The following is a 15,356-nucleotide window of genomic DNA, read 5'->3' as shown; positions in this document are numbered from 1 at the left end:
TACAAGCAATGTCAACAAAGTGCGAGCTATTGAAACGTCATTCATAAACAGTGTCGACTTTCCATACACGCCTGTCGACATTATTGCCGTTCCGAGGTTTAATTAAGATTGCATAAATTATCCCACGTATCTCACAATTACTGTCATTAATATCTTACAATAAACGTCATTCATATCTCACGATCCTGCAATAACCACCGATCTATTCCCTTTAAATCTGCCACAAACTATTAATTTCATTTGATCGGATAAATAATAGCGGGATTTATTTTCCAACAAAGGTAGAGCTTCATTTGCACATTGCACATTGCACGTATCTCCTCGTGCAAAAGTCTTGCAGCGTAATTCGTTTCTAATAAACTTTCTCTGTTTGATACAAACACTACGAATAAACAACGCGATATTTAAGTTCCCTCGATAAATACAGAGATACGTTCGTGTGTGAATGCTTAAATGGACGCACCATATGCGTCAATGTCAACAATATACGACGGCTACAAAAAGTATTTGTACACACCATTATTTTTCAATGAATTGTTTCTTGACCAGCTTGTATACTTTCTTTCCATTGTGCCAAATTTTATAATCGTACGAAAATACCACTGAATAGTACGACATTTAATACGATTAGACCTAATTAAACTAGTATACAAACGCTGCAATAAACATACCGTGGAACTGCATTTATTGCAACGAAATTTTACTTAACGTTCGATTAACCAAACTTTCGCTATTCGAATTTACTTATCTGAAATCGACGAGTTGCTGTCGTATAAAACTGTATCAACATCGATTAATATTAAACTATGAATGCAACTGTATAAACTATTTGCCCTGCGACGAGCTCAAATAAACCGCAGCGTATGTACATATCTCTCTCGTAGTCGCTGTACGTTGGCAACTAAGTGATTGCGGACTTTGTCAATACCACCTAATGACAAAATCCGCAATCACTTAGTTGCCAACCGTCAAATAAATCTTCGAACGAAAAAACAGAAACAAAGCTCACCGCAACGGTTCCACCTGGTCCGCGCGAATTCGAAGGGCAGCTCGCTGTCCCGAGGTCGACGCCACGTGGGAATCGTCCAAGCGTGGGAGGGTGTAGCGGGAGCACGAAATCCCGGTAAAAAAGACGAAAGGATGGGGTGCCGGAGGGGTGGCGCTGAAAGGGCGCCCCCGCGCCTTTCCCGGCCGCTTTCGTTTCCTTCTCGCCGCGGAAACGTCGATACACGGCCGCCTGCGATACCACTCTCTGACACTTCCACCACAATCGCAGAGCGCATTTTCAGGCGCGCTCAGGCCACTACGGCTAATTACCAACCCCCGAACGCCAGGGTTGAACGCGGCACGAGCACGACCACGAAGGAGAAAGCATCCCCTTCGCGGCCAAAAGAGAAACTGAGAGCTCGCGCACATGCGCCACCAGCGGCAACGGGGAATACACGCTGCGTGTAGGTGTGTACGCGTGTATGTGTGTACAACGTATACAAGACGGCATGGTGGGGCACGAGAGAGAGAGAGAGAGAGAGAGAGGAAAAAACGGTACGATGTTTAAAATATGGAGAGAGCAAGAGAGACAGCGATCGCGGATTGATGCCACAGGTAAAGAGCGACGCAGAGTAAGAAGACACGAGGGAACATGGACAAATGAAAGTTTTTAAAATTGCTAATTTATTTGTGTATGTACACGTATTAGTAATTTTTACATTGCGTATTCAACGACTATCGACTTTTACGCAAAGTGGAAGAATACGTGGAATTCGAGTAATTCACGAAAATAGTACATAATAATAATAATAATAAGATAATATTTTTATGATAATGTAGCGGCACTCGACAACAAAATTTTCCAATGGTTTCGTCGGTACAAAGTATATAGGACGTAGGAAAAGTTTCTTTCGTTTTATAAGGAAATACTCGATGCACAACATCTTCCGTTTTATATTATTTTATCGAATTACGTATGATCCATTTTGTTCTATCAAAATATGGACCTCTCCTTATTTAGAATATTTCTGTTTCACTAAATTCTATTTTCTGCGTAATAGCGGTCTCCAGGTCATAGATATGCATAAATAAAGATGTAGAATTTTTCTTCAAGTAATTACTTGAACAGTTAATAATCGGCCCAGTACGTATGATAAATTTTCGCGGTTTTTCTCGGAAACGTAACGTTTCACGAAAGAAATTTGTTTTACATGTATTACCTACTTTTATATTTAGGATAATATCCTACCAATTATTTTCTCCTATTTGTCCTGGAATTGACCGTGTTCAATGAAAACTCAGTCTCGGACGAAAAGATGTTATTCTACATTTCCTTCCCATTCTTTCGAAATATACGAAATTAGCTTCCCACTTAGCTTCCGTTCTCTTCACTATATTCATAAAGACTTTGAATTTGCATAAAAATCCACGGTCTATACGTTACATTTATTCACCGCTCTTGTCAAACATAATTCGATTTTATAACGTTTACAATTAAACTTTCTTTCGCGCGCTACTGTATTTCGTAAAGACGGTCCGCGAGACAAACGCCGAGGAAGAATAAAAGAAAGGATGATTTTTAGAGAAGATAAAATAAAAGAATTGCAAAAGATTCGTACAGTTTTAGAAACCTTCCGAAGAAGGAAGGGAACTCGCAAATAGTTGAGATGGCAAACAAGGCAACTAAGAATAGCTAGGATTTGGAATAAAAAAGAAAAATGATAATCGATGATCGCGATAACGGATACAGGGGACAAAATCGAAAGTGTGACACGCGATTCCTCGCGATCCTGCTACAGATAGGATTGTTACGCGAGCCAGGAGCCGGCGATTAGATTATTTCAACGTTCCTCTTCGACACCGACCTTTCTTTCTACCTCGACCCGATGCCAAAGAATAAATCGCCACCGATCGTTTCACCGATACACACGCGAACGCGTGACGGAAATCGCTTTTGTTTCGGCCGTTCCTCGCGAGAAAGTCGCGATAAAACGCGAAATATCGTTCACGAATTTCTGTGCTTGTTATTGCCGTTCGGTTACTTTGTTCAGAGTCGAGTACTTGCTAGCGAAGGCGGAAATTTTTAGCTCCTAACGAAAAGAAATGAAGAAATTTTCTATCAGATAAGAATCGTTCGCGAACCTTCGTGTCCGAAGAAGTGGAATTTTTAAAGATTTGCCGTTGATCGGGCGTCAACGAGAACGTGTTCTGTGAAAAAATACGGCACACGAAGTTACTGATAGTTTAAACGGAAGGTGAATACTACGTTCAACGTGGTCTAATAGTAACGAGACTGATTATAGTGGTGGTTCGTAAGTACCGTGATTAAGTCGCCTGTATTTTTCTTTATACGACCTCTTAATTCACGTTGACACTAATAACATTATACCACAAGTTCCAAACCATTTTTCGGTCGACATTTGTTACTATGTTTTATCAATATGAATACAATACAAATTTGCTTTACACACGGCCAATCTAATATATGTACAAGATATAAGAGGATATGTTTGCCTGATGAAGTTTGGCCAGAATTTTATAATTTCTCTATTTATTATCTCTAAATTTTATAATCTTAATATAACATCGTATATTTTGATATTTATACAGAAGCTTAATCAAAATTCCGTGCAATTTTCCTTCTTCGTAATTTTCCTCGACTATTTCTTCCTCTCTGCAAATTCGTCTCCAAGTTCAAGTAGATTTTTTCAAGCGATCAGACATAATGTGTCTCTCACCGAGGACGTGCAGACAGGTGTCGCGTTAAGGTACGAAATTATCGTGCATTATCTGCTGGACAGGGTACAGTAATTTCACGGTTACGCAACGAAATGCGACATCGCGTCCCTTGTCGCGATCGGACACCGGCTATCGCATGATGAAATATACATGTCCATTTTGACGTTTGAACTTGTACTTATCGTTAATGTCGCTCGTCACCGTTATCTCTGACGAACGCGGCTTCTTTGCAGCGACAGGAAGTGGACAGTTATCGAGGGAAGGGGAAAACGATCGTGTGAAGATACCGGCGTTCCTGTTCGTTCCACTGCGATATCTTTTTTTCCGTCTGGAACGAAGTTCCATTTGTTACTTTCGTGTCGTTCTGTACGCGTCGAATCAATACACCAGCGAAACGCGCGATCTTTCATTAAACGATATGCACGATAAATTAATTGAAAGCAATTTATGGGCTGGAATAAAGAAAGATGATTATTAACGGTAGAAAATTCTTGTAGAAAATTGGACGAATATCCTGATGTCTTTAATTTTTGTTCATGAGTATACTTCAACTTTTTAAACGAGATATTCATCGTATTATGCAATTGTCGTGAGTAGATTGTTACAATAACGTTGGCTCTTAAACGTGGTGAAAATTGTGCAGGTTCTCTGCTACTTTTGAACGATAGCGTATTTTATAACTATAATTATGCTCAATAACGACTATGAAATTACATTTTACTACGAGTAGTAGCATTATAGTAAAATTGACCTATACTTATGTAAATGTTGCGTAATTATGTCGTGTGTGTGTAGGGTGTGCAAGGGAAAACATGAAATGCAAGTTCAAAAATGAAATTTCAGTTTCTCGTTCACGAAGGACGAAGAAGGAAGAAGATTATTTTCGGCCAAAGCGAAGAAAAAGTCGCGACACGTTTGCAAAGAACTAAAATACGAGAGAATTTATAGGAAAGGCGGTAAAAAGGTCACGAAAATTTCTACTCTTGAAGCAATTATTAAGATATGCAATGATATCATCCGTTGATTTATGCTCGAACTTAACGTTTCTATTGTCTCGAGTTTCCAAAAAGTCTAAAAATGAATTATTATCGTCGAAAATAGACTAATTCAAAGGTAGAACACGCGTGTGCGAAGATAAAATTGGAGAAAAGTTTCGAACGAAAACGAAGAAGAAAAGTAGCGAAATCTCAGCGATGAATGAAAAGGGAAGAATCTAAACGCGAGACAGGAGAAATGTCAGCAAAGTTTCGGCTCGCGATTCTATTACGTAAGACACTGAGCGAACCCGTGGACAGCTTTATGGTTTGTTGGCTCGCGTGCTTGCCGCCGGTGCTTTATTTGATTTAAAAATCAGTGAAATTAAGTTCCATAAAGCAGCCGCTAAACGATCTCAACGGACTGCGAACAGGCGAGCCCGCTGCTAACCGCATCAAATCGTCAGAAAGTTCTCTTTAGTCACGGCCAGAGGCCCCCGTTCTCTTCAACGTATGCTTAGATACTGTCTAATTGACTCGTTTAACCGGCCACTTCTCCGCTTTCCTCTGTCCAATACGTTGCCTCCAATTTCCACGATGTACTTCCGCTTGTTACACGCGACCAAAGCTGTAATTAGGCGTTTCTTCAGAAATTTAACGCGAGTAGGAACCATTAACCAGTTGATTTTCTCGGAACGATAGCTGCACTGAAACGTCGAACGTCTGTACGGCCGCTTAATTACGCTGAATTTCATTAACGTTGCAAGACACCGACGAGCTACCGATCGCGTGAACGCTGCACAACTTTGGAATCAGGCACCGTCTTCCAGGACATAACTTTGTTATCGCGATGTTTAATGCAAGACGCGAGAACGTTCTGAGCTTTCCAAGAAATAACCGAGAAAGATAAGATCGCTGTACGGTTCGCCAGCGTGCACGGAAACATAGGTCCTCGGTGTCAGAATCAAGGTGCAAATCGACAAGGAAATTATTATTATATATATGCGTAATTTATATGTGAAAAATTCCAAGTACAAAGCCGACGGTATATACAGAATTTTCTATTTGAAATTAGTTTTAATTTATCATATGGTCCGACTTACATTCAATTGCTTTTATCAGAAAACTTGTTTCTTCGAGTCTGAAGGTCTTAAAATATTTATAATCGTAGGTATCAGTTTATCGTTCGATGGAAATTGTCATTTAAGAAACTTTTTCGATTTTCTACTCAGAATCGAACCTGAGGAGAACATATAAAAGTTTGCTATAGACACTTTGCATGGAGACTTTTTGGTCCACAATATATGGCTTTGATGGAAGTTCACAACAAATTATTCAGATCAACTTCGAAACGGGATAAATGTCACTTTACCGTCATCGACGATGTAGCAAACATTCCTACCACGCGTTAAGAATGTTTGAAGTTAAAACAGTGTCGCGTATAAATCTCCAAAATTATCTCGCGAAACCATCTGCGAGAGAGTGCAAACTAACACTTCGTTGAAGTTCAATTATACGACGAACTATTTCCCAGATCGCATTCAAGCAGATAATAAAGCTTACAGAAAGACAGTTCACGCGACATTTGCAAAATTACCTGCTAAAAGGGTCCCAAAAAGACGAGCAAAAATAATCGTCCTCCGAATTACCCTCTCGCCCGATTTCCAGCGAACCATCCGAGAAATCCATCACCTGACGTCCACCGCTCTACGTTCCAAGAATCCTAGACGAATCCTGGGAACATCCCCTAGTTATTGTCTAGGATAATCGGACAGGCGGCCTGCGCTCTAAATCAATCTCTTTTGCTAAATAATAAGCATCGAGTTAAGGGCAGAAAGAGGCTGAAGACGAAGTGGACGACGCTGCACGACGATCACGGATAATTACACGCGCGGAAATTGCGGCTGGCCCAATCTGCGTCCGGTGGTCTACGTCTCAATACACGCGCGCCTCTGTCTCCCCTTGGTCCCTCTTCACCCCTCCTCATTCAACCACGTTCGTTCCTGACCTGTACCAGTGGCCAACCACACGCACCGTACAACTTGACGAGGAAATAGGCGCGAGAAGGACGACGAAAAATAAAAAGAGAGAGAGAGAGAGAGAGAGAGGAAAAGAAACACAGTGGAGCGGCATAATGCCCAGGGTGCTGCAGGGCCCAGAGAACTCTGGGCCTCTCTCCCCCTCCATAAGTATAGGGCTCGCTTAACGATGTTTGTTTTATACATTGGCAGCCTGTTCACCGAACCTGTAATCTTTCTAAACGAGATATTACCCGGGCCCGTCCGCGAAAAACGAACCTGCCCGCTCGCTACAGCTATAGGACTTGACGTTCTCTCCTCCGGGTATCGAACTGGCGAAATTGGCCCACCAAAGCCACAAATTGTTCGCCATTCAAGACTACGCTCTGCATAGAGAGAAAGAAAGAGAGAGAGAGAGACTCGTGTTCGGCATCCGGACACGGGAGGTGAACTTAGTTCGGTTGTAAGAGTCCTTGGAAATTTCTGGAGCGAGCGATCAGCGGACATGGTCGTTCCGGGGACATGAGGTCGGTGAATGGATTGGAAGTTTAGGGGATAGCGACATCCTCGTGGCCTCGGTACAGAGTTTCGTGCAAGACATTCTACAAAATGCGAAATTTATGTCGTAGCAGAAAATTGTAGGATAAGTTCGAATTGGTAAGTTAGTTCGGTGCTTGAAACATTGGGAAAATTAAAATTGAGGGTTCGAGCGTTTGGGAATCTTGTAAAGTTCCTATAGCACGAATTTTAGAAAATTTATCGAGAAATAATGGTTAGAAGAATAGGTTTGATGTTCAGGAGATAGGAGGATCTTATTGTTTTTGGTGTGAAGTTTCATGCACGAGGTTTTTTACAAACTCTACATTGGAAGAAGAAACTGTACAGTTTGGTAAATTAGTTCGGAGGTTGGAAAATTGGAGACTAGAATTGGCAAGGTTTCTTTTGAAATCTTGGAGACCCGGAGCGTTTGGCAAATTCTTGTAATACGAGTACTTGAAATTGTAGGAATGTCGACTAGAAGAAAATTGTCAAAAATGCAAAGGAAGCTCGATGAACGACTTTGAAGATTGGAAAATACATTTGTCGAAGTTTTCGAAGCTTCGTCGAAGTTGGAATATTCAAATGTTTGAAAATGTTGCGTAAACGACCTCCACGAAATATAAAATTCATGTCACGTAGAATGAATTATCATACGAATAATGTGCGCTACTATATAGCGAATATATTAATGATATTTACATATACAATTAATGTATTATACATTATATAGTATTACTCGAGAAATTAGAGATGAAAGAGATTACTCAAGAAATGCGTGAAATTGAATCTATATATTCGTACACTCTTATCAGTTACATAACTGCACAGTTATGAATATACGAAATGTATCGTAGAATCAGTTGGCAGAACTACATTTTTCTAAAACGTTAACTTGCCCGAAACCAATCTACCTAAAAATTCACGAGCCTAGATATTTCTTTAACTTAGCTTTTGTTTTTAACTCCCGCGCAATATTTAAAACGGATAATTTGAAATTCAAAGTTGCGGTAATTATTGAAATCGCGAGGAAAAAGAAGAAAACTACAGACGTAGGAGAGGAAAGGTTAGAGGTAGAAGAAACGATAACAGAACTAACAAATGCGACCGTGGTATATAGTCGTGAGTTGGAATCACGATCCAGATACACACACGCGTATTGTACGGCGTATGGTTCTTTCCCGAACTATTATAGTTCGCCTAGATATCTGTCCCCGTGTTTTCCATCGCTCTCGAAACTACCCCTTTTACGTATTTCTCCCCTTCGTAAAAGTTTGCGCTTGAAAGGATTTCCGATCGTCGAAGGACTGGGGAAAGTGTGCGCCGACCATAGAGGCTTTGAATCTTTAAAACGCGATGAAACGTGGTTCAGGACGGGGTATAGTCCGAGCAAATCGTGTGATTGGTAGATCCAGACAAGCTAGATTTTACGCTCTACTCTAGCCTAGATGAAGGTTTCAATAGTAAATGAGTTATTAGTAGGATTTCGATACGTTTATGCGACACTTAACGAGGTAAGAACACGCAGGATGCACGTGATGTGAGGGATGAAGCATAAAATTCAAAGTAGACGAAAGAAATCTTTCTTCAGATCCTATCTGTTTAATACTATCTCTACCAAAGCCAGTCAAAATGACTGGTCTTTAAAAAATACGTAATAGTAGAATACTTTTATATTTACTGGTGTATTATTATCTTACAAAAGAAACTCCATGTTCTGAGATCATAAAAACTATATAATAACAACTTTAATAATAACAATAAGTACAATAATGAAGAATATTCAGTACCAAAATCTTTGGTAACAAGAATATTAAAATAAATTTTCATTGGCAAATATAAGAATTATAATATAATAATAAGCATTACGCTTATTATTATAAGCGTAACAGAATAAATAAAATACAAATATAACTTAATCGCGTACATGAAAATATCAATTTGAGTAACAATCCGTATTTTATTTATGAATTATAAGCGGACCGCGATATTCCGTACACGTATAGAGAATTCTCTGGTACAAAAATGCACAAAGCGCGTATAATATGCAAAAACGTATAAAATATCCAAAGTAAAGCACTTGTTATAGTATGCAATAGCTGAAATAGTTGCCTAGCTAAATCGCATTTTTTAACATTGCTATGGTAAAAGTATGAATTTGAATAAATATCCGCAATCTAATTGTGAATTGTATGTGAGTTTGAATTTTATTCGAATGTATATACTGTCAGAGATTTCATTTTTCTAATTGGCATAGGAGCTCTGCGATAGAAGTTGAACTCTTCGATGCTTTACGAATTAATGCTTTGATTTAGATGGAAATTTCTTGTTTGGAAAAGCTTCGAATATAGTGGAAAAATCTCGCCCTTACTCCACTGATGTAAATCAATTAATTTTACAAAATATACGCAATTAATGAAAATTTTCCTTATCACGATTCAATAGTTTATGAATTAATCTTTCAAGTTGGGATTGAATCTTCTTCGAAAATGCGCATCTTTGGCAGGCAAAGAAAAATAGCTGCTCTGTTTGCGAATTTGCGAACGAAACAGACCAAGAGTCGATCAACGCGATTTTCTGCGGTTTCTCGTGGCGACTTCTCGTGTTTCGCCTGGCAATCCGTCATTTTTCTCACGACTCTTGCCTTACGCAGCTACCTTCCGTCACGAGGGACAGCAATCGGTAAGACTGGCTCAACAAAATCGCGACACATCGTCCAAATTATGTGAAATGGCGGAAAAAGCGCGATGAGTACATTTTTGTCCATTCGACTTGCCAAAGAAACTTGATATTTTATAAATCACGAAGAAAGTGGAAAAGTACGTGTTTAATTTTATAATCAATTAAAAGAACGATTTTGATCATTTCAAGAATAACTGACAGAGAACTGTACTTTAAAACTGCTATTCTGTGAAAAATGGAAAATCTTATTTATCGTGTCTCTTATATGTACTCTTTAAATATAATGTCATAAAATTTGCAATGTCTTCTATCTTTCTAGCAGGTATATCGAGATTGAATTTTGCTTGGCCAATTTAAAATATTAGAATTTCTAGAAATACACACTGGCTCACATTCTCACAGCTAACAAACGCAGGAACACGCTCCCTCTATTCGTTGATTACAACAACCAAATCGATTCCAAGAGTTCAATCATTAATGGATAACTACCGCCTATTGTCATTCGGAACATCAAGTAATCAAGTGAACCAAAGAAATACATACTATAATTGAATAGAAACCTCAAATAAGAATATACAGCACATTTTCATCAAAGTTGATTTAACGACAAAACATGGTCCTACAGTCGATCGTTTCAGATATACACCGTCGCAGATATTTCGTTGCAATGTGATGTAATGTCGAACACGCGAAGCGCGTTAGGTATGAAATTTATGCAACAGTGTAACATACGAACCACCGCTTCTTCTAAAAACGAATTGAATGTTCTTATAGACGCTCACTCGAGGTTTCCATTTAATCCAATAAAATGAACACTTACCGGCCGCTTTTGGTGATGACCATTTCCGTGCCAAGTTTATGGAATTTTTCCCAGAGTTCCTTGCCCTCGAGGGTTACCTTGGGATCATCCACGACACCGTCTTCCTCAGGATGATGAGGAGGTACGAGGGGATGGTGAGGCCCTGCGAGGGGGTGATGCGGTGCCAGAGGGTGTGGCGAGGTGTGCAACATCCCCGGGGGTAAGGGAGGCCTGAGTGGCCTCATCGCAGGCCCACCAGGACCACCCTGATGATGGTGGTGCAACGCTGCCGCCGCGGCCGCCAGGACAGCTGCTTCTTCGGGCGTATGTGGGCCTAAGCCTAAACCTGAAACAAGATTTTTCTTCTTAGTTTTGAATATCGAGGTGCGTACATATTTTTAGCGCGGTTCAATTAACTTCGTATCAGAAATTTTTAGCTAAATTCATCGGGGATTATATTATATTGTTAGTTTAAATTTTTAATTTATACACATATAGTATTTCTTCTTGGAGAAACAGCCTTTAGTTTGACATAGTCTACTTCGTATGGCATAATAAATTTTTGAAGCTAGGATGGATCGAATGTGATTGAATTAAAAGAGATATTACAAAAAATTGTATGTATTAAATTTTTAAATAGAAGCGTGTTCTGTATCTATTCTGTATCTGTTGACCTTTAATGGGATTAATTGATTAAATCAATGGATACGTTGTTAGAAATGCGATGATTCTCTTACAATCTCTTTTGGTTTCATTGAACGAATTGGACTAGAATGATATATTGGAAAACATGTTACTATTCTTGGTATAAGCTCTGAAGAATTAGGTGAATTTCATTACTAGATATGGATACTGCATGTAGCAGAATATATTACTTTTTTAAAGGTTCTTTCAACTAAATTCCAACTATAATTCCAACTTCTTTCTTAATTTATTTCTATTCAATTAATATCATGGTAACATATATATTCCTGTTCTCAGTGTTCCAACTTCCCTCCAGTTTCTTTCATCGTCAGGCTTAAATTTGATTCGAATACACGTACTACTTTATTCTTCGTTTCGATACTCTTAATTATTCGATAATCGTCTTAACGTCAAAGAAATACCATGCTCTTTTTTCCCATCAGCTGTTTTTGTAGATTCGTATGTAGAAAATTCCGAGAATTAATTCTGGTCATTTCGATAATTGCCTGGTAAAGATCCGATGGTGAAAGTGTAACTGCATGGGATTAAATACCGAGAGAGAGAACCCCGAAAATTATTTATTTTATCGCGGCAACTGTTAAATAACTGTAATGCACGGGACGATAAACTTTATCTTCCGCTCTGGCCGCCGTGAATCGACAACAATATGCGGCCGCTAGTGCCGGTTTGATAATGCACATTTGCAATTCCCTCGGTTGTTTAATTAAAATATTATTAGCGTTTAATTACGACCGAATTAATACCATCGCAAAAATAATAATAACGTATCACTTTTCGCTCTCGTTCGACGAGCGTAAACCCTCAATGGAAAAATATCCTGCGCGGAACGTTTATTCGCTGGTGACCTCCGTTTGATCATCGAAGAACGTAAAATTAACTTTTTATTATGACCTAATTTTAACAATCACTGAATTTATCTCGGTATTCAAATGAAACTGAACTTCAGGTTTAAAGTAGTAGATAATAATATACATCTAGGTTTAAAAATGGAATCAGCGAGACCTGAAAATTAATCAGAGCTGATTAAAATTTACTATAACATTTATTAAAGAAAATTGAATTTCATAATATCAATGAATTTAATAATTTGATGATAATATCTACTACTGCTAGATATGAAAGAATATAATCTCGGTTATGTTAAAACTGCTTCTCTAACGAATCGGAATAATTTCTGCAACCTCGTTTCATCGCTAATTGTGTATTTGATCATTAATTATTAACTTAAGTAACACACTGAACTAATAATTATATAATGCGGGATATGCTGAGAGGAGTCGCCAATGTTACAAATATTAGAAGTTTGTATCGGATAAATATCGAACGATGTTCGCGTTCCGCGGTTGCTTTCTCAAACAATCGAAGGGGAGAATCGAAGACGTGGTTTTCATCGCGATCGACGCGATCGATACGAGAGAAGGGCAATTGGCTGGAACAGAGATTGCTCTATTGACCCTCGAACGTCGAACGCGTCAGCTCTATTTTTAAGGTGCTGCGTATATGTTGAAAGAATTACGAAGAAGCGTTGGCGAGCCGCTCGCGATTCCAAAGGAAGAAAGGAAAAGAAAAGAGAGAAACGAATCTACCTTCCGGCAACTTTCAAACTTCTTGCAACAGAGCAGCCAGAGGGCACGAGAACAGGGGCTGGAAAAAGTAACCAGTAGTTTGAACGGGGGTTGGAAACTGTCAGCCGATCCACCCTCGCCAACTTTAAGCGGCTGTCTTTCATTCTTTATCCCTTGATCTCGTTGATTCTTGAATCTCTGAGTCTCGTGTCGCCGATCGTACCACAATTGCCACGATTATTGCAAAATCTTCTTTTCTAAGCTGTGGATTCTTTAACAAAGCAGAACGTTGTCTAGTAACTTTGACTTTCGTCAGATTCTTTTGCAATTGTTGATAGATTTTTTAATTGATATTAATTTTGCTAAGATTCTACCGTGATCTTCGAGATGAAGATTCAACCTTGAACAAATATGCTGAACAATATATTTATATATATTGCAATATATTGTATGGATATATTGTACACATTGTGTATATTACATATATGTATTGTATATATGAATATGGAGGATATATAATATATAATCCTCCAATATATTTTTTATAGTTATTTATAATTATTCTTACGTACATTTTGAACGTGTACTAAAAAAATACTGAACACGTATCGTGTCAACTCGAAAAAATAACGTTTGAGTAAGTAGCGCACATCTCCGAAGGAATTAATTTTGATCTTTTTTTAATAGAACCCACTACTTAATCACGCAATTAGCTAACTGCTTTCAGTTACTCATCGCGTTATATCCTATTATAGCAATGTTTGCACAAATCGAACTTATATTATTATATCGTCTAATTTATCGTTCTATGATAAAAGTGGCATGGAAGTCGACGCGAGATCTTCATAAATTCGTCGGTTCCCTTTCAAGTAAATTAAGAATCAATTACATGCGACACTTAAGATAAGCAAAGAAGATGCGATCGACTTTGAAATTCCTATTAGCGGTATCATCCATTCGCTTAGTTTATCGATATCTTCTTCCCAAATGAGATTACCAGTCCCAATTAAACAGATTGCCGTTTATTTTAGAATTAATAATCGCTACGCTAACACACATATACACACACACACACACACACACAAAAAAAAAGAGAGGAAAAGAAAAAAATCGTTGGCAATTTTTACCAACAAACAATCTGCATGGGAAAGAGAACCTTCTATCCGACCATCGACCGCTTTTTCATGCGAACAATTTCATTATTTACAGCAGCCTATCCTTCGATTCCCAACATGTTTTCTCTACTTCCAACCAATCACGAACTACCTGTTGCACCAGGGGCAAAAAAAGAAAAAAAGAAAATAACCAGCACTTTCGTTCGCAAAAATTTCGTTCGACCTCCGACCGGTTACAAAACTACACTTTGGTCTAAAAAAAAAAAAAGGATGTTAACTACCACACAACCTACACTTTTGTTTTACTCTATTCCATTCTATGAAACGATACACCGAACGATACATCTTCTTTGTTCCAACAATTCTACTTTTTGATAGAGTAGATCGTTGATTATCGTTAGAATGTTAATCACAAAAATATGGGCAATTAATAAAGTATTTATTAAAAATTATATATGTATATTTCCTGATTTAAATGTTCGATTTCAATTAAGGAATTACTATAGAATTTGTTATATATATAATATATCATATATATATACAAATATAATATGATATAGTCTATATAATACAGGGAATAATAAAACGTAATAAATACAGGTAATACGAACATCCGTATTTGAAAATCATACCATAACTTGTTAACTAGATTTTTCCAGATCAATGGCTTATTCAAATGGACTCGTCACTTTATTAGTTCGGATAATCGACATTTTATCCTCTTTAAGCACTGTAATTTGCAAATTTTGTTTTCATCGCATTCATCCAACCTCTGATATATCCTATAAATACAAAAGGAGAGAGATAAATTGCTAATTACACGTCTACCTAAACGAAAATGATATTTCATTTACAAACTTTCTGACGTTTCTATTCTTCTTTATTTTTAATCGCCAATAAAATCTCGAAATTATTCATAAAAATTGCAAATTACAGACTTTAAAAGAACGAATATTCTAAACTTTCTCACTGTTCCTATTTTTAATCTTTATTCGTCGATGCGATTTTGGCACATCGAAATTGCAAATTACTCTATTTCCTTAGAGCAGAGAAAATGATTCTTTCATTAGTCCCGTTTCTCAACTTTTTCAACGTCTCTGTTCTTCTAAATCTTTACATATCAAACCAATTATCAACAAATTGCCATCTCCACCAAATCAGCTTAATGATTCGCGTTTACGAGGTTTTCCTTTGCGGTGACTTTTTATCCGCGATTTTAAATGAGCGTAGGTACT

At 38.1% G+C, this 15,356-nt stretch overlaps 1 protein-coding gene across 3 annotated transcripts in view; it reads right to left on the bottom strand.

Annotated features, from left to right (window-relative positions):
• The window catches only part of LOC100642252 (optomotor-blind protein), a 172,394-nt gene that overhangs the window by 139,124 nt on the left and 17,914 nt on the right, over window positions 1-15,356 (bottom strand). For all 3 annotated transcript variants that reach the window (XM_020864123.2, XM_003397233.4, XM_020864122.2), the window contains exon 2: window positions 10,758-11,082. In XM_020864123.2, coding sequence (XP_020719782.1) covers window positions 10,758-11,082 — 325 coding nt within the window. The remainder of the gene's footprint in view (window positions 1-10,757; window positions 11,083-15,356) is intronic.

This window comes from Bombus terrestris, chromosome 8 (assembly GCF_910591885.1).
Source record: "Bombus terrestris chromosome 8, iyBomTerr1.2, whole genome shotgun sequence".
NCBI lineage: Eukaryota > Metazoa > Arthropoda > Insecta > Hymenoptera > Apidae > Bombus > Bombus terrestris.
Note: the sequence above shows the minus strand (reverse complement) of the source record. Positions and strands in the feature narration are given on the sequence as shown.